Source organism: Condylura cristata, unplaced genomic scaffold (genome assembly GCF_000260355.1).
Source record: "Condylura cristata isolate star-nosed mole 26May11 unplaced genomic scaffold, ConCri1.0 scaffold00001, whole genome shotgun sequence".
Lineage (NCBI taxonomy): Eukaryota > Metazoa > Chordata > Mammalia > Eulipotyphla > Talpidae > Condylura > Condylura cristata.
In genome coordinates, this window is record NW_004567102.1 from 71,126,509 (window position 1) to 71,152,423 (window position 25,915).

General features: G+C 40.1%; 1 protein-coding gene across 1 annotated transcript; it reads right to left on the reverse strand.

Annotated features, from left to right (window-relative positions):
• Nucleotides 1-202: 202 nt before the first annotated feature.
• IFNGR1 (interferon gamma receptor 1) lies at nt 203-23,089 on the reverse strand. Its single transcript, XM_004674125.2, has 7 exons — nt 22,931-23,089; nt 14,461-14,575; nt 13,674-13,837; nt 9,428-9,594; nt 5,799-6,030; nt 2,540-2,667; nt 203-1,312 (listed from the first exon to the last, which is right to left on the reverse strand). The coding sequence occupies exons 1-7, from the start codon at nt 23,010-23,012 to the stop codon at nt 746-748; spliced, it is 1,455 nt and encodes a 484-aa protein (XP_004674182.1). The 5' UTR covers nt 23,013-23,089; the 3' UTR covers nt 203-745.
• Nucleotides 23,090-25,915: the final 2,826 nt, after the last annotated feature.

A 25,915-nucleotide genomic window follows, 5' to 3' on the forward strand; every position in this document is an offset into this window, starting at 1 on the left:
AGAAAGTACCCAGCATGTAGAGGCAAAGATGTTTTAAAGATTAAATATGAATAATTTGAAGATAATTCTATAGCTCTAGTGCATAAAAACAGCAAATGTATAAAAACATTCTAGTATACCTAAATGCTTCAAAAAGTTAACAAAAAGGTGAGTTTTAAAAATATTTTATTTAAAAAGCCTAACCATGGAAGTCCAATGGGATTGCAGCTGAGATGGAAAAAGGCACAACATGATGTAAAAATGAACTATTATATATAGATTAAAAAAAAACCTAACCACAATATCCCGTAAAAACATACAGCTAGACAGTCTATTAATTCCACTGGTTTAAATTTGATTTCAGATTTTGTCTGAAATCAAGCTTTTAAAATACAAACATGTAAACTTCCAAAAAACAAAAAACAAACCCTAACAAATGAGGCATAGAAAAAGAAAATGAATCCTGATGTGTGCAGAAGGGAGACCAGGGTGTCACCACTTATCACATGATTCGGGTTATGACAGGTGTTCACCTTTAATGCTGAACTGCCCACATGGAAAGGCACATCTGTGACAAGGACTTGCTGTCTTTTTTAAAAAGTCTATGGTTTGCCAACGAAATGTCAGTCTCTTTGATTTTTAACTAAACCAAGATAATGCAATTGGTTAATAACAATGATACCATTTCTGAAATCATGAACTCTCCATGAAATCATGACAGACAAACTGCTCAGGATGCTTCCAAGTTGGTGCATCTCAGTTGATCTCAGGAGAACTCCTTGGATTCTGCTGTGAGTCTGTAACCAATCAGGGACTCTTTACCACCATCATCATCCACAAGCAGGTCTACCAACACATGCGGCTTATCGTAGCCAAAGGTATTTCTGAGCATCATGGGCTCTTGTCTCTCTGTCTTTATTTCACTTTTATTATTTGAAGAAAATTCTGTGTCAGAGAAGAAGCTGTCCGATTCCACGACGCCACTATCAGACCCATTTCTGGAGTGGTAAGAATTCAAAGTGACGCTACAGAGTTCAGACTGATTGCTCCCTGAGTGCAAAGAATTGTCTCTCTTCACTGGGGTCAGAGGGCTCTCAGGCACCACGGTGGACATATGTGTTTCAGAGGCCACCACTTTTGTCGCATCAACACACTCTTTGTGTTCTGCTCTTCCAAGATTGTCTTCCGTGTGACCTGAAATTGTTGACAGAGAAGACAGCTGCTCTTCAAAGATCACCTGCTCATTTTCTGTGTCAACTGGCTGGCAGGTGATGGGTGATATATATTTTGACTCAGGTTTTGCTTCTGAAGAGGCATTTTTAACCACAGACATCTAAAGAAAGAGAAGTCAATGATTTAAAAAAACATTATTGAACTACCCTCAAAAAAGAAAGGCGTACCTCCCTGGTGGTAAATGGTTAGGAAGCAGCACTGCAAGTTAGCCACAGGCGCCTCAGTGCAAGTTGGATCCCCGGCCCCAGAGGTGACCCACATGGTGCGGCAGACCTCTCCTGAGCCACCCGCTGCTCCCCTCAGCAGTGTATTTCATCAATCTGCCTGTCCTGCTCCCCACTCTGTCTCTGGTGAATCCCTCACCGTCCCTGCACCTCTGGCCTGTACCCCAGTTCTGTATGCATAAAAAAAAAAGTGTAACCTAAAGATACCACAATATAATAGAAAGCTGCCCTTTTTTTCTTTTCAATGAAAATGTACTATGTTAAGATTAAAAATAAGTTCTTAGGATTCTGAAAAAGCCACCCACCACATAAGCAACCTCTCCATTGCTTTATGTGCATTACCTCCCATGTGTCTTTACGTTACATGTGTGATGGGAGTGCAAACTACGTATTGTATGCAATATTTTCACCCCTGCCCTCATAATTATTTTTCATTAGGCTCCTATAGTTTCTTAATCTTTGTGATTAAGTCATTTTTCTGAAATGTTAAGATGTTTCCAATTGTTGCCTTATTTACAGGACATGTTAAAATGAGTATTTCTAGACAACTATTTATGAAAGTTTTTTTTTAAATTCTTAAGAATAATACAAAGCCCAAGGCTGTGTCATCTCTGGGACCCTGCTACACTGTGTAGATATTTGCAATCCTTAAAAGTTACGCTCTCCCGTCACTGGCCTCAGTACACACGGTCCCTGAGAATGTGGATAAACTCCTTTCTGTCCCTGCAGAGTGCCCTGGCATCACTGCTTCTGGAAAAGTCACAACTGACTTCTAACAGCCAAAGGTGGACAAAGGCATCACTGGCCTGTGAACTTCTATTTTTGAACCAACCATACCATACACCCACTGAATACTTATTTTTTCGCCCACTAGACGTGTTTGTGCTCCTTGACAGTTCTGTATGTGTTTTGCCTCCTCCATAAAAAAAGTCACTGGTGGGTAGTAAAAAAATATATGGAATTTTTTATGGGTGGTAGGTGAAGAGATTATGGTAGGTGACACGCTGCTGAACATCATTCTACTTTAACAAAATTTAAGGGACTAACAAAACGGCTTAAATTATTATTTTAGTATGTATAACTAAAGAAAACATTCACATTACCAAGGATTTGGGTAACATGATGCTTTCTCTCTTAAATGAGTGAATCTTTTTTAAGCGGTAACATCCAAATACCAGGATAATTAAGAGAAAGAGGAGGACAGCAACAGAAATTGGAATCCAAATATAACCTAAAAAGGAAAAAGAAGCAAATCAGCATAAAGATGGACTATGGCTATATCCATTAAATAGTTAAGAAGCTTTCCCATTATTTGTTATCAGATTTACACACCAGGTAATTAACACAGTCAGTTTTTAAGAACAGCAACACAGAATGTAGGCAGGGGGAGTAAAAATTTTAGACATCCGTGATTCTTCAGTTTTGCAATTCTAAGTTCTCTGTAACTATCCTGCCATGACACGACGTGGCTAAAACAGCCTTTTCCTGACAATTAGAGTCCCAAAGTAAGGTTTTCCCAGCTTCACCTTTTTCTGTTAAAAAGGCAAAATGACTTTTTTTGTTTTATAATGCTGCCTTTTATTTTCAATGCACAGCCCTCGTATCTTTTCCCATAGTCCTTTCTTTCAAATCAACAGTGCTCTATGGATCAGGGCAGTGTCTGGGCTCTTTCATGGCATTTTTAGACCTTTAATTTCTACTGTAAAGTTATTTCTTTGGAATAGCAATCCTGGACGCTGCCGCTGAGCACTGTGATAGCTGAAGGTGCTTGGTGTCTCTCAAGAAAAGAATGTCACCAAGCATCAGAAGGGAGTGAGGGTACACTGCAGCGGCCGCTGGTCTCAAGCAAGCAGGAGAGCTGCCCGAGCAGGAGAGCAGCTGGTTTTTTATTTAAGCTTTTTCCTTTCTGAGTGGGAAGGGGTCCCTCTTCATTACGCATACCTTGCTCCCATCAGTCTCCCCAGGGCTAGTGAGAAATTCTCCCTCCCTCTTTTCTAGTTCAGAAAAATCTAGTTAAGACTCTTCCCAAGCCGACCTTATCTGTTCCCTTGAGACAAAGCCACAGCCAGCTGGACTGTGGGCTGAGCCAGGCTGTGTTCCTCTACTGAATGGGAATCTTTTTCTGTCTTTGATGTTACTACCAGCTGAGTGTTTGCATCATACCTGCTATAGGATATGAAACCAGTTAAATGACTGTCATGGTCAAATATAAAATAATCACATAACTAAAACCAACACGGTGTTAGAAACCACAGTACAGGCAGACAGAGAAGGCAGTGTCAGCATGTGGCCACAGTGTCAGCCCACTTTATAATCGAGGCACTCAAAAAGAAAAAATCTGGAGCACTGACATTATTTCAATTATTGTCCATTAATTGGGATTTTATTTTCCAAAATAGCATATTGCGAACTGACATAAAACATACTGTACTGTTTGAAATCATGCTGTAATGGCTTAAAAGTTACTAGGATTAAATTTCAGGTATTTGTCTGATTCTTAAACCTAGATTTTCATTCTTTGAAATGATACTTGTATCATGTAAGTTTTATGCATTTTTTATAACCTAGGAAATACATTCTAAAAATATCCTAACAACTGGAATACACACACACAGATACACAGACATATACACATGTACACACATAGTCATCAATTCACTTACTGAGAAAATCTGAAAATAATTTAAAAGTTAAAAAAATTCATCAGGCCTTCCCTGATGGCGCAGCGCGTTAAAGCACTGCACTGAGAAGCTAAAGCCACTTCCGCATGATTTCGATTCCCGCCTGCCCCGGAGGTGACCAGATGGTGTGGCAGACCTCTCCTGACCCGCCCGCTGCTCCCCTCAGCAGTGTACTTCATCAATCTGCCTGTTCTGCTCCCCACTCTGTCTCTGGTGAAGCCTCTCACCGCCCCTGAGCCTCTGGCCTGTACCCCAGTTCTGTATGCACAAATAAATCAATCTTAAAAAAAAAAATTCATCAAGTAGAATACATCTATGTGACAAAATAGAAATACTGAAAAATATCAAAAAGTATGTGAAATCAAGTGGACACAATACTAATAATATATGCTTAACACTGAATACAACATTAGACATGCTATACAAATATTATCACAGCTTTGCAAATAGAGGAAAACAGGATATAGATAAATACCAAAGAATAAATATCTGGAGTATCTGTAGTTATTTAGACAAACTATATATAATTTTTGTTTCATTTGGCTTTATTTTATAAATTATCTATAACGAGTATTTAAATTTCATAACTTTCTGGTGGTACAAGGTGTTAAAGTGCAGTACTGTGAAGCTATCCACAGCCACTTCAGCATTAGCTTGACCCCTACCCAGGTAGCTGACCCACATGGCGCGACAGACCTCTCCTGACACACCTGCTGCTCCCCTCAGCAGTGCATTTTAGTGCATCTGCCTGTTCTGCTCCCCATCTGTCTCTGGTGAATCCCACCATCCCCCACACCTCTGGCCAGTACCCCAGTTCTTGTATGCATAAATATATAAATTTCAGGATTGCAAAGAGAGGCCCAAATTTTTGTTAAGGTACCTACTCCTGGGCAATACCAGTCTTAAAGTTCTATTTTCTACTACCCCCCTACACCTAGATGATGAAATATCAATATCCTTTTCTTTTTTTTTTTTTAAGATTTTGTTTATTTTATGTAAAGAACCGGGGTGTAGGCCAGAGCTGCCGGGGGTGAGAGGATTCATCAGATACAGAGTGGGGAGCAAAACAGGCAGATTTATACTGTTGAGGGGAGCAGTAGGGAGAGAAGAGAGGTCTGCTGCACCGGATGTGGGTCACCTCCCTGGCCGGGGATTGAACTCAATGACAGCACTGAGACCATCAGGAAAGCCTTGAAGTAAAAATAATTTGCAACATTACAAATATGACCCACAATTCATTAATTACTAATCTACAATTATTTTTGAAAATAATGTCCAGTGCATGTCCCGTTCACATTTCACAATGAACATTCCTAATATTTAGCTGTTAAACTTACTGATCACACAGAGAACACTAAGCTGGATATACAAGTATTAAATTTTACTTTTACTATTCTGTATAATCCTGAATATGGACATCTATTCGTATAGCTTTACATATTTGTTTTATTTCTTTCGTGGGTCAAAAGGTCACTATGTAGCTTTATGAATTCATTGTTTTGTATCTTTTAATGCTTCAGAAAAGGCCATTTTTTTTTTTTAAATTTTAAGCTTTTCTGAGGAATGGAACTGCCAAATATTTCTTTAAAGGTAGAGATTTATTGTAATGACAAACTTTCTTTTTATATTACCTTCTTTTACTTATCACTCCTTACATTTAGGAAAAATGGCAAGAACTTACCTTCAATGTTGTTACCATTAACGCTACAAATGGCAATACAAGATTCTGGGGACATTTCAGTTGTGACAGACCACTCTTCTGAGAAGCCTTCTGCTGACACACAGTAGTTCGAACTCAGTAGAAGCGCTGCTGAAGCACAGTATTTATGACGCAGAGTATGTAGTGGAATTTTGAATTGGCACTGGGTCTCATTGCAATCATTTTCAATGTACTTCTGAATTTTATCTATGGTCTGTATGGGAAAAAAATGAAAATGTCCCTTTTATATGTTTAAAAGTATCACCATTGTCTATCCCGGTTAAACACTTGAAGAAAACATACATGTGATGATCAGTGAACGTGTCCGAAAATAGTTGAATCAGATCAAAATTCAACTTGTTACTACAAGCAATTGTTAAGGGGAAGGATGTCCTAAAAGAACCTGCAGAATTGGGTGGACTCCACCCCTACTCCAGCTTTCTGGATTCCACTCCCCACTCCAGTGACTGGAAAACTACAGTTTCCAGCAGCACCAAGGAGAGGACTGTGAGGACCTAAGGGTGGAGCTAAGCAGGCATTTGGGGACTTTGGTGGGGATTAATAGAGAGCAGTTTTCCAACTGTCACTCTGGAGAGGTAACGGTTCTCTCTTTCTGGAGCAATGGCTCTCAGACCGTGTGGCTGGGGCTAGCAGTGTTAGTTTGGGACTAGCGCTCCAAGTTAGCTGAGCTGGTGAGATAGTGTTAAGCCCCTCTGGGTAGGCCCCTCTGTCTGGGTCCCTATCTAACTCACCTTGGGCCAAGAAAGAAGGGCAGGCAGATAGCATACCTGGTGCCAGCTCCTAGAACTGGCTGAAACTAGACCATGACATCAGCTCTGATATCAGCTCTGTTCTTAGAAACCCGTCCTTGAGTGCTATGAAGTTTGTTACTCTTTGAATTTGCACCGGCTATGATGTATGTATCGGCCGAGAAGGGCCTACAAATTCTCTGTCATTCCTATGGTCTGGGTCTTGCTCTCTTTGTGTGGCCTGCAGGCCTGCAGGAAGGCTTGACCCTAGCTAGCTGACTTAATAAACTCTGCTTGCTTGTGCATCTCTGGTCCTGTTCTTTGTTGCAGGGGACAACCTGGTGATTTCAGACCCTAACATTAGTCCAGTTACTTTGTTTCCCTCTCTCTTTCCCTAGGTTGTTTCCTTTTCCTTTCCCCCCTTTTTAATAAACCCATTACCCTTTTTGTGTGTGTCTGCAGAAAATTACACTTTGAATGCGTGGGTGAGGCCCCACAGACAGGAAGCCCAAGTCCACTCTGGGCAACCCTGTAACATTATCATGATACTGTGGATCCATAAAAATGTTCTCTATAGAACTTATGAAGTTTAACACTCAGATATCATAAATGCTAACTGTTGTTAAACCAAAAGTGTTTATAAGCCTATTGCTATCATGCTAGAAACTAGCTCATGTGGTATTAGCATTTTATAGAAAGAATAATAAAAGTATTTATAAAGACTGTAGCGGTCTCTTGGCATTAATATACAGACAGGATTGGAGCAGCCTCTGGCTGTTTACTATTTATTCAACCAGCCAAAGTGTACAGATCACCTGTGCCTGGATCTGAAGACATAAAGATAGGACAGTGAGTGCTTACTTCAAATAACATAATAAAGTGTAGACCAGAGACAAGAAATATGAGAGGAGATGATGACTAGAGGAGACTAGAAATAATCAGACCATAAAAGGGGAAATAGTCTAAAATGACAGAAAAAGATTTAAAAGGGAAATGAAAAGCCAGTTTAATACTCAAAAATAAGCAGAAATTTGCCGAAGTAGAAAAGGTACTTTTTGGAAAGAGCATGGTACTTATAGGGAAGCGGTTCACCAAAGAACAAATGCAAATAAAGTCAGAAGGTGCAGGGGAGACAGATGGCTAGAAAAGATTCAAGAGACCAAACTAAGTCTTGCAAGGCAGGCCATAAAAGAAAATGAAGTATTATTTTGTAGTTGGTGGGGATTTGTTAAAGGGCTTTAAGTGTGAGATAATATGGTTAGATTCAGAAGCACAACTCTGCTAGCAACCAAAGTGATGTTTTGTTTTTATATTTTAAGGATTTTTTTTATTTCTGCATACAGAACGTGGGTACAGGCCAGAGGTGCAGGGGTGGTGAGAGGATTCACCAGAGACAGAGAGGGGAGCAGAACAGGCAGATCGACGAAGTACACTGCTGAGGGAGCAGCGGGCAGGTCAGGAGAGGTCTGCCGCGCCTTGTGGATCACCTCCAGGACTGGGGATTGAACCTGTGCTGAAGTGGCTTTAGCTTCTTAGTGCTGTGCTTTAACCCACTGCACCACCAGGGAGGGCCCAACCAAAGTGATATTTTAAAATCTTGAATGGACGTGACTCTTCTGCTTAAATTTTTTCAGGGGTACGATATTTCACTCAGAGTAAAATCACAGCCCTCCAATACCCTAAGAGAAGTGGGTCTCTGTGGCCTGTCTGAACTCTGCTGTTCCCTTCACATGCACAGTGTGCTTTTGCCAGGTTTTCTACCTCAAACACTCCCCGTATATAGCCTAACAGCATCCCTCTTGGCTCCAATATGACCGTCCCTGTGAGGCCTGCTGTCCCCTGCCTACTGAGGCCTGTCTCCTGTCACACAGTCCAGGTCCCCGTCCCCTCTTTTCTCCACAGTACTCATCAGTGAAGTTTTGTCTGTACCATGCATTACATATTTGACCAACGTTGCTAGATACAGGAATGGCAGCACTACAGGGAGGGATGAAATGGAGCAGTTCTAATTAAAGTGTGGTCTCCATAGCCGCGTGGGAGTGGGGTAAGTTCCCCATAGTAGCACCTAGCTTTTACTTGCAAAACAATGGTTCCAATGCAGCCTCTCATTAATTTATATCACTACCAGTGAGGGCAAAAAAGATTAAAATTATCTTTATCTTACCATTAGAAAAACAGAGATCTGCTTTCCTCACTCTCCAAAAATAGAAATGTTCCCATTTTGTATACTTTAGTAGGTTATTTTTTGGGATTGTTAACACTCAAAAATTTTCATGTAAATGAGTACAAACAGTATTTCTAGACTCAAAAAATAATCTACCAAATCACACCAAATAGAGCCAAGTGTTCTACTTTTGGATAGAAGAGGACACCTGTACACTGGCTAAAATTCTAGATTAAGGGGCCCTTCCTGGTGGCGCAGCAGGTGAAAGAACAGCACTAAGAAGCTAAAACCACTTCAGCATGAGTTTGATCCCGGCCCCGGAGGTGACCCACATGGCGCGGCAGACCTCTCCTGACCCGCCTGCTGTTCCCCTCAGCAGTGTATTTTGTCATTCTACCTGTTCTGTTTCACACTCTGTCTCTGGTGAATCCTCTCACTATCCCTGTACTTCTGGCCTGTACCCCAGTTCTGTAAGCATAAATAAAGAAATCTTTAAAAAAATTCTAGATTAGGGTCATGCTGCTAAGCTAGGCAAAAATAAACAAAAAACAGTTAAATGTGTTCATGATTCTTGCCTGAATATTCGTGCAAGCTACACTTTCATTATAATATCTATTAAAAAATACTTATGCTAGTTATTAAAAAAATTCCATTTTTCTCAAAATAAAGATAAAACAAGATAATGCACAAATACATACCTCATTTTCATGTACCTTCACATACACATTGTATATAAAAGAGTAACAAGCGTTTTCTTCATCATATAAGGCATATGACTCATTTATCATACTTAACGGATGAAATATGTCAGTAATGACTTCTCCTCCTTTTATTCTGATATCTAATGTAGGTGGCCCAATTTTTCCTATGGGAGACAAAAAAGAAGTAGAATTGATAGCAGCCCTGAAATTTTACAGTAAGTGACATAAAATTACCACAATAAATCAATAAGCATTTCTGTTGTTTTAAAGCAGGACTACCTTTACATCATTCATAAATATCTAGAACATATGTTTGGTGTCCTTAATAATGAATGTTACTCAGGTAAGAATTCTTACTAATCTAAATTTTTCTTTAACAGTTCAATTTCATTTCTGTTCCATTAAACCTTTAAAAAAGAATGTAGCCTATCTTGCTCAAATTTTTTTCCAAAAATTCAAGAAAAGGGAATGCTCCCTAACACATTTTATAATGCCAACATTATCCTAATATCAAAACCAAGTAAAGATGGAGCAAGAAAACAACAGACCAACATCCCTAATGAACACTGATGCAAAATCTTCAACAAAGTATCAGCAAACAGAACTTAACAATATACTTTAAGAACTATACAGAAGGATGTATGCCACAGAAGCAAGGATAGTTTAATGCACATAAATCAATCAATGAACCAAATTAAGCCAACAGAGTGAAGATAAAAATCATTGTAATATCAACAACTGCAGAGAAAGCACTAGATAACATTCAACACTTTATTTATGATAAAAACTTTAAATAAGATAACACATTTCATCATAAGAAGGATCACATATCACAAAAGTACAAACAATATAATAGTTAATGGAGAAAGCAGAAAAGCCCACCCCCCTCATTTTAGAGCTTTTCTGTTAAGAAACAAGACAAACCTGTTACCATTTCTACTTCCCTTAGTATTAGAAACTTTAGCTAAACCAATTAGACAACAGGAAATTAAAGCAATTCAGACTGGAAAAGAAGAAATTAATTTGCAACTATGACACTATATATAGAAAATCCTACAGACTCCGTTAAAAACTATTAGAAACAACAAATTAATATCAAAATGGCAGGTTAAAAAATCAAAATATGAAAATTGGTTGTATTTCACATACAAAGAGAAGAAAAAACAATTAAAAAAATAGTTACATTCACAATCATTTCCAAAAGTACTAAATACTTAGGAATTAAACAAGAAAGTGAGTAACTTATATACAATGCAAATTACAAGATGTTAGTAAATAATTTTAGATTATGACATAAAGAGATAGAAAAATATTCCACACTCATGAAAGGGGAAATCATTAATTAAAATAACTATTCAACCAAAGGCAATATAGAAATCTAACATAATCTCCATCAATATTCTTCAAAGAAATTGAACAAAGGACCTGAATAGCAAAAGTAATCTTAAAAGAGAAATGGAGGCATCATGTGCTCTGACTTTAAACTATAGTATAAAGCAACAACAATTAAAACAGTACCATACTGGCACATAAAGCCACAGGAATCAGTGTAACAGAATCAAAAGCCCCCAAATAAATCCCTATCCTTATCTATCTATCTATCTATCTATCTATCTATCTATCTATCTATCTATCTATCTATCTATCTATCTATCTATCTATCTAGGGTAGATCAATACTTAATTCATGTAATTAATTAAAACCAAACAATGGCAAAAGTAGTCTCTTGAACAAATGGTGCTGAGAAAACTGGATGGCACTATGTAAAAGAATGAAGCTAGAGCATAACTCTATGCTCAAACATAAATTCTGAATGCATTAAAGACTTAGAAGATCTGAAATAGTAAAACATACAAATATTGACAATATTTCATAACAATGATGAAGATTTTTTTGAAGACTTGACGTGACAAGGAAAACAAAACAAAAATAAACAATTGGGATTATCTCAAATTAAAAGTGAAATAAAATATAAGTAGATTAAGAAAGCATTCCACTGAATGAGAGAAACATTTAGATAAACTGAAAGGGGGGTAATATCCAAGATATATATAAAATAATTTAAACAGGCATCTCAATTAATGAATAAACAGAAGATTTCAATAGATAAGTCCCCAAAGAGAATATCCAAGCAGGCCAACAGACAGATGGAAAAGTGTTTACGAAAGCTTTTAAAAAGAAGAGATTTAGGAAGAAACCAAAGTGAGGTATCTCACAACATTGACAATGGCACATATTAAAAAAATCCCAAAAATGGCCCTTCCTGGCGGTGCAATGGGTTAGGACGCACAGCACTACAAGCTAGCCGCAGCTGCTTCATGCGAGTTCAATCCCCAGCTCTGGAGGTGATCTACCTGGTACAGCAGACCTCTCCTGTCTTGCCCACTGTCCCCCTCAGCAGTGTACTTTGTTGATCTACCTATTCTGCTCCCCCCTCTGTCTCTGGTGAAGCCTCTCACTGTCCCTGCACCTCTGGCCTGTACCCCAGTTCTGTATGCATAAATAAATAAATCTTAAAAAAAAAAAAAATCCCAAACCCCTGGTGCTAGAGAAGATGCAGAGAAAAAAACACTCTAACATTGGTGGGAATGCAAAATTGGTGCAGTCACTTTGAACAGTGATCTGGAGTTACCTTAAAAAAACTAAAAATAGAAATACCATGTGACCCAGCAATCCCACACATGGGAATTTATCCAAAGAACATGAAGCTATCAACTCAAAAAATTATATGCTTCACAACGTGTACTGCAGCATTACACAATAGCTAGGACATGGAAACAATCTAAGTGTCTGCTGATAGATCAAAAAGATGTGCTGTTGTCTCTACAATGAAAAATGATTCAGCTATAAGGAAAGATAAAATGTTGCATTTATAGCAAAATGGAAGGAATTCGAGGCAATTTAGTTAAGCAAGTCAGAAAGATAAAGGCTGGCACATCATCTATTAGAAGACACTAATGAAGTGAAGGTTCTGAGGTGAAGAGAGTGGGAGAATGGGGCATAAGGCTATAAGGGGTAGTGGTGTTGGGGTGGAGTATCAGTTCTTTAAAAAGGTGTGAAATGAAAATAGATAAATTTCTAGTCCAAAAAAAAATAGTTGATCAAGAATGAGTTAAAAGAAAACACCTTGATGTAATCTCTGTATCAGTGTTTTTCTTTTATCTTTGGTATGCAAATTTAAAAAGCTGAATTTCTAAAGAATGTTTCAGAAGTACCATTTAAGTGATCTAAAATATCTGAACCTTCATGAAACTCTATTTCCAATGCATATGGATGCCTGGCAAGAAGGGCTCATAAACGTCTACTAAGTAATGTTCAATTTTATTGTGAAGATCAGAATTAAATATTTAGCCAGACAACAAATGTTATATATTTTTAATGTTTGGGACTTTGTTGGCGAACCATTTACTGATTTGTCACCTATTTACTGCACATCTACTGTACAGCAGGCAGGTTATAGTCATTCCCCAATGTATCCTCCAGGCCCAGCACACTTTTTTTACATAGATGACATAGGCAGAGACCTTGGGGGATCAAAACATTTCAAGAGGAAGTAGAGGAAGGGATGGTGGAAGAGACCAAATAAGTATAATCTGAAAAGCTGGAACAGAACCAAGGTGCAGTGGCTGAAGTAAGGAAGCAAGAATATTGAACGAAGAAATGAAGAGCTGTAAGACAAGGTGCTGAAGGACCAATCCACTAGGGGGAGAAAAGAGACTAAAGGCTTTTTTGATCCAGCATGAGGAGTGAGAGCCATGTGGGGAGAAGTAGCACTGAAGATTCTACAGCAGTGGGTGAATGAGATATTAGAACAAAGAGCTGAAAATCACTGGGTTTGAAGAGATCACAAAACTACAATTTTTTATTGTGTAAGTGTTGGTATTAAAGTTCTTATGAGTCTTGAGAACTTAAGGAAAAGAGGGAGAAAGAGAGCAACTAGCTGCCCAACACCCCAGTGATGATACCTAGAAAGGAATGTCAGAGGAGGGGAACCCAGAAGGACAGCAGTCCACTTGTTTGCATGGAGTGACAGTTCAGAAGCACAGCGAGGTGGCTGCCTCTTAGTCCTCTTCTGTGGGAGCTCAGAAAAGAGGAAATCCTTAAAATTTAGGAAATTCCTCAATTTTTCTGAATGTTTCTTGCACATTCTTGTAAGTTTTAGCAGTGCTAATAATAGAAAATATATACAGAAGACATGTGTGAGCATTTTCAAAATTAACATTTAGATCTAACATATACTCACCTTGTTTGCACAAAGTAAATTCTTTTGACTGTACATATGATGATTCATTCTGTCCAAGCCTAGCTTTCACTCTGGCCCAGAGAGGGGTTGATGGATCATCAACAAGGGAAGTGATATAACAATAATGATTAGATGTGTTGCAGGCATCAACCCATTTTGCACGCCTATAATGAGGAAGAAGAAAGAATCAAAGGTGACTTTTACTGTTAATGTGTAAAAGTGAACCATCTCTCTCTGTATTTTGCTTTTCATTCACATCATGGAGCAGACAGAGTAGAAAGAGCAGATGAAGAATAGGATAGAGGGGATAAGACAAGGTAAGCAGTGTTTGGTTAGGAATACTACAACTCCTGCATGACAAAGGGGTTCAGTTCAACATGTAACACCTGTAAAAATCACATTCCACATGTAATTCTGAGGACTCTGCTTTTTGGACAACTTGATTCCATTAACATACTATTTACAGAATCCATGCTAACAAAAGAAAAATTTTTGAAGTTTTATCTTTCTACTTAACAGTAAGATGACATCATTCCTTTAATAAACTGTAAAGTTCACTTGTCACATCTTAAAAGTATCAGAGGTGCTGATATTTTTTTTACCTCAATACTGATAGGAAGAACGAAGAGGCAGGAGTATTATGAAAAGAGGTGATTTACATCCCAAGTCTATAATCATTTCAGGAAGTTTTGCCACAGGGGACAGAGGGTTCCGTAAGGAAATGCAGAATATGGAATGGCAAGGACCAGAGAAAAGCAGGCTAAAAGGATAAAAGAATAACACTCACCAATAGGTCTTTACCTGTACAGTAAAGACAGGGGTCTGAGACACGGCTGGATACTCCCAGTTAAAGTGAGTATTCATGTTAAAGGCCTCAATTGTAAGATTGGTCGGTCCTGGCACTGTAAGAGATTCAAAACGGAAAATGGACAAGAGTAAAACACTAACACTAACGTTAGAAAACCTTATTACAAGAAGCCATGTTGGGCAAATAGGCATTGTGAAAAAAAGCAGAACTCACAAGCATAGTATATTTGAGAGATGTCTAAAAATTAATTTTATTTAAAAATGTATAGGAGAGGGCCCTCCCTGGTGGCGCACTGGGTTAGGACAAAGTACTGCAACCTGGCTGCAGCTGCCACAGTGCGAGTTTGATCCCTGCCTGGGGAGTGACCCACATGGCGCGGCAGAGCTCTCCTGGTGCAGCCACTGCTCCCCTCAGCAGTACTTCATCGATCGGCCGGTTCTGCTCCCCACTGTCTCTGGTGAGGCCTCTCACTGCCCTTGCACCTCTGGCTTGTACACCAGTGCTGTATGAATAAATAAATAAATTCTTTTTTAAAATGTATAGGAGAGTTCGGATTCACTTTAGATCACTGATGCACCATTGTGATAAAAGGAAAAATTCCTGTATTTTAGAAAAAAGTATATTGTCTTTTGTAATAATAATCCTCAGTTTATTTCATCACATTCAGTTTTCTACATTGATGCCACAGATTGCATTCAATGGCCAGAAGACAACTGATACTTCAGGGATGGTCAGATCCTTCTAAAATACCATGCAGACTCTCAGCTCTGCACCCAGTCCCACTACGTACTTTTTAAACAACCTGTCTATATTCTAGCGACTGACTGGAGGAGACATGGACCTTTTCTGTAGCATGAGCGTTGTGTTTTCTAGGACACACATATGTTTTTTACAAAACATATACAAGATTTCCTCTTGTCTTTGTTCTTTTAAACCCTTTAGAGACTATCTGTAGATAACATGTGATCATATGAGAAAATAAGGATAAGTCAATTCAACATTTTGTAGCTGGACAATATCAAAACCTGTCATTTAGCCATTTTATTCCCCTGCTCAGTGTCATTCACAACCTCTTGGAACACTGATCACATACACCCCCTTCTTCCTTTCTCTCTTTTCCTTCCTTTCTCTCAAAATTTAAGATTATTCAATCCTTTCTGGGGAATTCCTTTAAAGATGACTCATTTATAGTTAAAAATAAATGAATGGCGACATGATCAGGTACAGGGGCTTCCAAACAAAACGTATCTTCAAAAATTTGCATATTTTTTAAGTTCCCTAGATAATGATGATCAGGGCGTTTATTAAGAAGACTGGATCTAAAACATGAAAAATATTTCCTGGGATGGACATAAAGAAGTCTGGGTTTCCTGGTGGTGCAAGGGGTTAAGTCTCAGCACCATGAGGCTGTCCAAAGCCACTGCAGCAGGAGACCAACACCCAGCCACAGGGCTGACCCACAGGGCACAGCAGACCTCTCCTGTCTTACCTGCTGCTCCCCTCATAGTATATTTTAGTAGATCTGCCTATTCTGCTCCCCACTCTGTCTCTGGTGAACTCTCTCACCCCCCACACCTCTGACCTCTACTTTAGTTCTTGTATGCATAACAAGTAAAATAAATCTTTAAAAGAAAGCTGGTTCTTTCCTGCTACCCAACTAAACAGTTAATTCAGATTTATCTGTCAAGTGAGAAGATAGTTGAGAAACCAGAGAAAGCTAGGTATAGGAACATTTCCTTAGCAGGGTTCTTGTATCTGTGGCATATCTGTACCTTAATTTCCTGAAGTCACCTAGTCTCAAATGGCTCACAGTCTATGGTTGAGGAGGAAATAAAACACACCCTCCCCCCAGGCTAACATTCCACATTAGTATCAAAAAATAAATCACACATGTAAACATAATCTTGTAACCAGTAAGTAAGAGATACCTAACTGTAAGGAACACCTAATGAATCTGAATTAAGAATCCAGTTCTTAATTTTAGTATCTTTTGCCTCTCCAGAGACTGAGAATTTTCAAACCATCAGGTCTTGGCTTCTGTTTGTTTAAAAGTCCTTCCCCTGATGTTTTTTTAAAAAAAAAAAAAAAAAAAGTCTTGCAGCTTCCTAAAAAAAGCAAGAAGAAGCCACATGCCCCTTTCAATACTGCTTAGAAATCTTCTTAGCCAGGTCAAACAGCTCACATACCATTTCTTATTTTCCTGTTACCCATTACTACAGTGTTACTAAACTTTCTGCTGCTAGGTAGCAAGGATTCTCCTTCCCAGTTTCCAAAAATGACAAGCTCTTCACTTCTTTTTAAGCCTCTAAAAAATTATTCCCAATAGAAATGACTTTTTTTTTTTTAAAGATGCATTTATTTATACATACAGAACTGGGGGACAAGACAAAGGTGCAGGGGCGGTGAGAGTCTTCACCAGAGACAGAGCGGGGAGCAGAACAGGCAGATTGGCGAAGTACACTGCTGAGGGGAGCAGCAGGCGGGCCAGGAGAGGTCTGCCGTGCCATGTGGGTCACCTCTGGGGCCAGGGATCAAACTCGCACTGAAGAGGCTGCAGCTAGCTTGCAGTGCTACATCCTAATACATTGTGCTACCAGGGAGGGCCAGAAATGACTTTTAAGAGTATGTACTCAAGCTGCAATTCCAGTATTTGTGGAAAAGACATATAAAAGTCAATCTATGTGCTAGAACATCATATAAAATGCATTTGTATTTGAGAAGTTACTAAATCATATACCGACTATTATAAAACCATAAACAGTAGACTTGTGTAGCTTTTTAAAATGTGAATCAAGCAATGTTTCCCATAAAGGCTGGACAAGATTAGAATAGGACAAGAATTAAAATGATAGCTCCCAACACCATCAAGACGGACAGGCAGCAGGACAAAGAGGATTTGATGAATTATAATAGAGACAGAAATCACTTAATCACTAGATTAAGAAGAAACCTAAATATTTACACTAAAGGATGTTACCTGTGGTTTTAATGCCACGGATGAGAAACTGTGTGGTTATTAGACATATGCTTTTGTCGCCTTTATCAAAATCACATGATGGATGTGAGAAATCTCCTTGTTAAGTTTCAGAATTACAAACCCTTAACTTTAAGCTGCTATCCATTCAAATGAAAATAATTCAATATTACAGCAAACTTCTATTACTAATAAATTTATATTAATTAAAAGTGTGTATACAGGGCCCTCCCTGGGGGCACAGTGGGTTAAAGCACAGCACTAAGAAGCTAAAGCCACTTCTGCAAGAGTTCAATCCCCGCCTGCCCCGGAGGAGATTCACATGGGGCAGCAGACCTCTCATGACCCGCCCGCTGCTCCCCTCAGCAGTGTACTTCATCGATCTGCCTGTTCTGATCCCCACTCTATCTCTGGTGAATCCTCTCACCCTCCACATCTCTGGCCTGGACCCCATTTTTCTGTATGAAAAATAAATAAATCTTAAAAAAAAAAGTGAGTAGACATATCACAACACCATTATCTGTGGAATTTAAGCAAAGTTCCTACTAGATTATCTAATTAAATAAAACAGACTAAGATTTTTTCATCCCTTGAAAATGCCTAGAAATTTAAAACATGTATTTAAGCCTTTAAAGTTTTTAAGTACTAAAATTCTCCTTTAATCTATCAGTTATTTCTGTTGACTCTATCCCATGGAAACTTCCTCCTCTTACCATCTGCCTATCTTAAATGCTTCGAAAGTGATCATCTAAGCCCTTATCCTACTCTAACCATGTCCTCTCATGTTTAGGGTTGTGAGCTATTTGGTGCACAACTATCTGCACACTTCCTAGAGCGCACGGCAGTTATGAAGATCTGCTTCCCAGAATTCTAGTTCTAGAGAAGTAACCGCTGAGGATTTAACAAAACCAAACCCAGGAGAGAAGGAGCAGTATCTTGAGCATGCTAATTACTTGTTGCAGGAAATAAAAACCAACTGCTTTTTTTGTGATAAGGTAGGAGAGACAGAGGATGAAAGCCCACAGGAAAGAGGGCAGAAAAGATGGGGCTGCTCAGTAAGGGATGAAACCTGCTACTGGAAGGACAAATGAGGCGCACCAAAGACAGCACAGCCTGCAGGGCAGCTCTGTAGTGACAGAGCTGGCAAGTAGCACAGGGAGAACAAACCATTCTCTGGCTAGCTCCAGACTTGCTTTGCATGGACAAGGACAGGAGCAGCAGCTGCCACCTGTATTCTACTTCATAACAGAAATGCACCTGGGTGTCTCCTGACAAAGAGGCAGGCAAAGAGTTCTTTATTGATTCTACATAAGTGCAAACAAAGGCTATGGACGATCCGCAGCTCACTCAGAACAGAGCTCTGGACCCTGCAGAGCTCCTTCTACGATGTGGTTTAGTGACCTTTCTTCTGGGAAGCACAAATTTAGATGCATAAAGAAGTAAGGCTACAGGGATTAGTAGTTACTTGGGTTGCAGGAGGGGTAGGGGAACCCCAATCATCTGACACTACAACTCAAACAAATGCTCCAAAGCATCCAGATCCTTTACTGAAAAACCAACTCAGAGAACAGATCCAACAGCTTCCCCAGGTTAAAGCTGTGAGACGTGGGTATTATCACAAAGATAATATCAAATTAAGACTCTGGCCTCTTTTCAGAATATAATTTATGACCACACACCTTTCTCCAGAATGGTTTTATTGTGTTGATAAAATGGCTCTTTTCCTTCATGCTTTCTAACCTTTTCAACTTTTCTAGGAGGTTGAAGTATTCCTTCGATTTGAGATGAATAAAGGATTGAGAATTCTTACATCTGATATTTCAAGTGCTTCTATAAGTTTTAAATGAAATATTTCCATACATATCCATACATATCCATCATATTGTGAAACTAATGTGAAACAATTTTCTACTTCCTCTATTAATTCCTTGCATCTCCAGAAAAAAAGATAAGATTTGGAACTTAAGGGTTTAAGTGAGGATGTTTAAAGCCCTTTGGGTCTCTTACCTTCTATAGCATCGCCCCTCAGCTGGGCTGGGCCCAGCATCCCTGCAGTCTTTCCTCTTCCTGTCTGTCTTCACAACCTATTCTGGTCTTACCTTTCACCCCCTCTCTTATCTTTCAATCTCTCTGTCTCTTCGTCATCTCAGAAGTGATGCACTTCCGAATGAAATATTTTTCTGCTCTTCTTTATTCAGGGATGAACCTATCATATAGTAGCTGATACTGAAATGTGCAATTAGCTAAAATGCTCCAGATAGTTCACTAAAACCCCCACCAAGTTGTTGATTATCTAATACTATTGTGCTCAATCACTTTCCTGACCTGAATGCAGGGTTTGTTCTTGCTCCTGTTTCTCCAATTTAATTGCTGGGTTAACTTAGCCTGCCACTGAATGCTAACTGAATTAGACCCATCCAGATCCTGAGAGTTGTCATTTTTCAACACTAATTCCCTTTTAGACTACGAATTGAAAATACTGAAGCAGTCTTTTCAGTCTATGAAAAACAGGAGAAAGGTAAAAGAATCAGTTGGCTGCTGAGTTTATTTTTAAATTTTTCATAGTGATTTTTAAAGGCAACCAATTTCTTAATATATAACAAATCAATTTAATGTTTAAAAATATCTTTGTCAAAATAATGACATTGTTGAATGATAATCATTAACATATACTAAACATTTACCACAGGACAAGCAATGTGCTGAACTCTTTTTTTTTTTTTTTTTTGCATTGATTTGCTTGCTTTCCTGTTCCTACAAGTGTTGTCATGTAAAATAAACACCCAAAAATAAAGTCCAACCCAGCAATAATAGAGTTAACACAGTAAGTGTGCAGATGAGGAAGCTAACCACAAGCCAGATGCAGACTGTGATTACAGATTTTCCTCTTACTTGAAGGATTTTAAACTAATTTTAAAAGCAGAGAACACAACACAGAGTAAAGAAATGTACTAAAAAAATGGGATTGGGGGTTCACTGACATCTATATTTGCAAAATGCTTGAGAAAAAAGCCACAAGGATATCTTTCTCTGGGAAATAGTCAGGCAGCAAACTCTACTTCAGGGTAGCTTCAAGAATGTGCATTCTCAAGGAGCTCCACACTCAGGAGGACCCTGGCTCAGAACAAGGCCTGGCATTTGGCTTAATTCTGCCCACGCCAGGAAGCTGAGTCATCTTCCTCTCTTCCAGAATCCAGTTACCTCTACTGTCTTCCATAAGTTCTTCAAACTGCCCTCTTCTCCCCATTTAAAACTGCCACTTCTCATCAACTCTTCCTAGACTTTAGCCACAGCTTGCCAAAATCATCCCTCTCCTTAAGAGTCTACCCTCAAACAATTTTGCAAGGTAAGTGGGCTTTCCAAATAACCTGGCATTGCATAAAATCATTTCTCTTTTAAGTACAATCCAGTGTCTGACCATTAATTTCAGCAAAGAACAATGAACATAATATTTTGTTGACTCAGCCCTTGACTTTGAGGAACAATATTTCTTCTGGGATTCCCCTACTGCTACCCTATCCAACAATGTTCTGGCCATGCGGGGGGAGGGGGGGGGCACACCAGAGCCTTCCCTTGGAATTTCATTAGACTGGAGGATGTGGCAAGTTGTCAACATCCATAACTCCTGCCAGGTAGGGAAAGCTGTCCACACCTGGAATCAGTAATAGGCAGAGGAGAATCTTTGCAAACTTGGATTCATTGTTTGGCTTCCTGAAGGCCAGCTGGCATCTCGACCTTTCTAATTCTTTCTTAGGCTTGTGATGGAGGCAGGGTCTGGTGTTGGCCACTTGAAAGCAGGAACTGAGACATAATTTGGTGGGAGTAAATCATGTTTATTTAGGGGTTGGGAGTGCTGGCTTTGAATGGCAAACAGCCTGACTGGCTCTGGGAACAAATTCTCTAAAACACTCCTCTTTTTGCCATAAATTAGCCAAAGCTGCTCCCCTAACTTTTGCTGTTAAACATGGCAAGGCACGTTGTTAATGGTTCCTTCTTCTCTACTCTTCTAGCTCCTCTTGTATTCTCACACAAATATTCTACAATAAAATGACTGATAGAATACTAATTCAGCTGCTGTTTCACTGTGTCCTTTATATGCATCTTTCTGCATCTCCAGTTCCAACTCTGGGGTTATCAGCTCCATGAAGTCTTTCCTGCCTCCTCTGACCAGACCTTGGCGCTCAGTAACTTGCTTTCCAGAGCCCATGCAACAGTCCACAAGCCTCTGCATCTTAACACAGTGAATGCAACAGCCCTGGTAGATGTCTAATCTGCCCGAGAGGGTGGTAGTTTTGCAGAAAGCTAGTCAGAATTTAAGACTCTAGAGCCCAGCAAAGTAGCAGAGCTTTTCTACAAGTTGAGCAGACCTCAATATGGTTCAATTTCTCACCCACAAATGGAAATACCAAACCCACTCTGTAGGTCTGGTGTGAAATGAGATGTGGTAAGTGTTTTGAACAGTCAGTACCAAGAGCTCAAGAAATGTGAGCTATATAATCATGGTCTTTGAAAGCAGAAACTTGAATAATTTCCTTTTTGTATTCTCAACATCTGGCTGGCACTGGAATATCTGTCCCCAAATAACTACATAGTTGTCTGACTTTTAGAGAACAAGTCAAAGGGAGCCTGCCAATAAATGCAGCATACCTAACAAGGGCTCCCAGAGAGTTAGAGCCACGTGAGTTCTAAAGGATGGAGGAGGCTGGGCTTCCTTTCATCTTTTCTAGGCAGCTGCTATAGCTGTGGACACTGAGAAGGCATTCAGGCTGTCTGGTAAATTATGTTTTTTCCTTCTTGCAGAAAACGTGTTGATTTCATTGGCACTCCTAATCACCTAACATCAGGGTTTACAAAAGCATCTCAATGAATATGTCCAAAAATTAACAATGATGTAAGAAAAACAAAACTCACACAAAGAAAACAAAAGCATCTTAGCATTTCTTTCCCAGGAAATCTCAGTAAACAGGCCGAAATAAAATGTCTAAGTGAACTAAGCTATATGAAGACACCTATAGCCTAACAAATGGGCTCTTGACTGCATCAGTTCCAGACTGAGATGGAAGACGGCAAAGCTAACTGTCACTTAATCATTTTCAGCTGGCGAAGGACTTGGGGTCACCCTTAAGTAAGGACTTGGGGTCACCCTTAAGTCGTGAGCTGTGATCCCAATATACTGTTGTAGACCAAGAAACTCACTTATTTCAGAAATAAAAGAACTGAAGACTCAAGAGCGGGGTCTCGTTGCTTTGGCAACAGCGTTAAAGGAAAAAGAACAGGAACTGTGCACACAGCCGAGATCCGGCATCGCTTTCCTGCCGGCAGCCCACGCAGGCATCAGCACCCAGCCTCCAGACCGGCCGCACCCGGGAGCGAACTCTGGCGCAGTCCAGCCGAGGCGGGGCTTCCTGGCCGGGGCGGCTCCCTCCATCCCCACCCGTTCCCACCCGGCCGCGGCGTCGCCGCAAACCACAGTACCCGAGGACAGCTCCGGATCCAAGGCGCTCATCTCAACCTTGTTCCCGGCCAGCAAAACCACGACGAAGAGAAGAAGAGCCATGCCGATCTGTCTCTACACCGTGTGAAACCCCGAGCGACTGCAGGCGCCCCAGCCGGCCAGACCCTGGCGCGTCACTTCCGAGGTCGGGGACCAGTCCTTGCCCCAGGGGCGGGGCGTGGGCGGGGAGAGGGGCGTGGACAGGGAAGAGGACACCCGGACCCGCAGGCAGTGTTAAGCCCGGGAGACAGGGTGCAGATGGGGAGGTGTGGCCAGGACGGGGAGGCGGGGCCAGGGCGAGACGGTGGTGCTAGGGACCCCGCCAGAAGGCGACTGGGAAGGCGGGGCTAGAGGTGGAGAGGCGTGGTCACGGCGGGGTCGGGGCTGGACTCAAAGGCGGGGCGCGGGGGTAGGAGATAGAACCATTGTGATTTCTGCTCCTTGGGAGCTCAGGGTCTTTGGAAGAGTTTGTGGTCACGTCCTGGGCTCGCAGGATAGTGAGGAACTGGAGTCCAAAGGGTGCTTTCTGTGGATTGCATCATATTCCACGAATCCGTTTCTGCAATGTCCTGGGGTTAGAGAACTACCCTAGGCTAGCTACAGTGGGCACAATCCTACAACCCAGAACAATAAGTACTTTAGCTTATTAAGAAGTTTCCATCTGGGCCTCCGAGAATCTACAGCATAAAGAATCCTTAGATGCTATGCCTTCTCCACCCCCTGAAGTTCTATGTGAGGAACCAGAACCATCCCTAATCTGTTGACCAAGAACTACAGTCGACCCTTACACAAGGCAGAAGTGAAGGACTTGGGTGGTGGTGCTTGGGGGATGGCCATAGTGGAGGATCAGGGTATAATTTATAGTCCATCCTCCATGTAGGTGAAATATAAGTGAATTCTGAGTTTGATTGTGGAAGAGGGGATTGAGCTCAGAACGCATAACTTCTGATATATAATAAGCAGCGGGTAAGTGGAATCTTGTGGTTTAAACGAAAAATTTTCAAGACTCGTCTGTATTTTATTCTTGGAAGAGAAGCAGCTTACTTTACCTTTTCAGCCATTAAATATTGTATAGGGACTTATTAATCATTTTGAGCTCTGTCCTCTTTCCTCTCTGGCCACATCTATTACTCAATCTCTGGAGATAATTTTATTGTTTTAACAACCTGGAAGAATAAAATTTAACACTCTCTTAACTATCTGGAAAAAAAAAAACTTTACCAGCACCTTGAGTTATAATTTTATCAGAAAAAAAAAAACAACAACTTTCTATTGGATAAATTTATCTGTGTGATAGAACAAATACCTAATTATAGAACATCTGTTCTTTCTTATTTGAACAGCTCTCTCCTCCTCATGTGAGTTCTTCTCTCTTTGTAAAGTCCCAGGCCCTATCACATTCCTTATCTCAGGAGATATCCTCCTGATTCTCTTCACTGACCTTAAAATTCACTTTTATGTGGTTTCCCTCTATGTATGTCATTAAATTTATTTTCCCTCCTACTAATCGATCCTGTGTTAATTTGGCTGTTCAATCAGCCAGCCCAAGAAGACCTCAGAGGGATGGGGACAATTTTTTTCTCTGCCTTTAGAGGAGGTTATGGAGTAGGATAGGACATAAAATTCACTTCGGTTTAGCAAATGTTTTGCAGTGGCCATCAAAGTTTGGGTTTTGCATGAAGTACACTGAACAGAAGATTAGCATGCATGACAAGTTCCTGCATGCTTTTGGAACTGACCACTATGAGAAATAAGTGGAGAATGCAAGATAGAGCAATGGGAGAAGCTGATCTGTGAAATCACAATGACAAAGGCTTTGGCCAAGCACTGGAGCCAAGATGGCCATTAAGAGGTGTCTTGAGTTGGTATGAATGACTGGCTCTTCAAGTGACAGCATTGATTAGACATTGGATACAAAATGCCCCAAGAAGGGGACATGATTTGAGGCTGACCATTTCTTTAGCTGAGGCATTCTCCAAAGAGTACAGATGAGGGGTTCTGCAAACAACACTCCTTGCGGTGGGAAGTGGATAGGGTTATGTCTTCTAAGTGAAGGAGGGCTTAGATAGAGCTTTGTCTTCTGTGCCCACACATTACTTAGCCTTATGAAGCACTGTGCTTGTCATCTGCGACTAAAGACATTTATTAATTCACTAAACATTATTAGTATGCTCTGTGTGTGTCCGACACAGCTGTGCAATGAGATATGCACCCAGGTAAGGCAGACATGGCCCCTGCCATGGAGTTATAGTTTACTGAGGGATTGAACACGTTTAATCAAACTATTAGAAATAAGTGCTGAAACAGTTATAATTGCTATCAAGCAGAACACTAGATTTACTGGAGCATAAATCGGAATTTAAGTTTTAAGTAAATTCTTTCTTAAAGTAGTTTCAATTATGCGATAGCCCAAAGAATAGGGGGAAATAGCCTAGATAAAGATAAATGGTGGCGGCTGGAGGTGGAGGGTGGGTCACAGGGTAGTAAGAGAAGTAAGAAGAAGGCTAAACTGTATTTATCCAATATATAAATCATATATAATCACACAGAAAGCAAATGAGCACTGCTAATTTCTTTGCTAAAATCCAATGCCTGGGCCCTCCCTGGTGGTGCAAGGGGTTAAAGCAGCAGCCATTTCAGCACAGGTTAGATCCCTGGCTAGGGCGCTGACCCACATGGCACAGCAGACTTCTCCTGTCTTGCCTGCTGCTCCATCAGCATTTCATCAATCTGCCTGTTCTGCTTCTCATTCTGTCTCTAGTGAATTTTCTCACTGTCCCTACACCTCTAGCCTGGACCCCTGTTCTGTATGCATAAGTAAACAAATCTTTTTTTAAAAAAATAAACAAATGTTTAAAAAAATACAATCCTAATAACTGGAGAAGTCCAAATATATATTGGTTCCCACTATATCCTCTAGTGAATTTTTAAAACCAAGAAAACCAGTATGGCTTAAGGAGTGGTAA

Coding starts and splice junctions, on each gene's coding strand:
- IFNGR1 (XM_004674125.2), bottom strand. CDS start 23,012: ATGGCTCTTCTTCTCTTCGTCGTGGTTTTGCTGGCCGGGAACAAGGTT. Junction 13,838..14,460: donor GTACAGGTAAAGACCTATTG/GTGAGTGTTATT, acceptor TCCTCATTATAG/GCGTGCAAAATGGGTTGATG. Junction 2,668..5,798: donor TAATGGTAACAACATTGAAG/GTAAGTTCTTGC, acceptor TTTCCTTTTTAG/GTTATATTTGGATTCCAATT.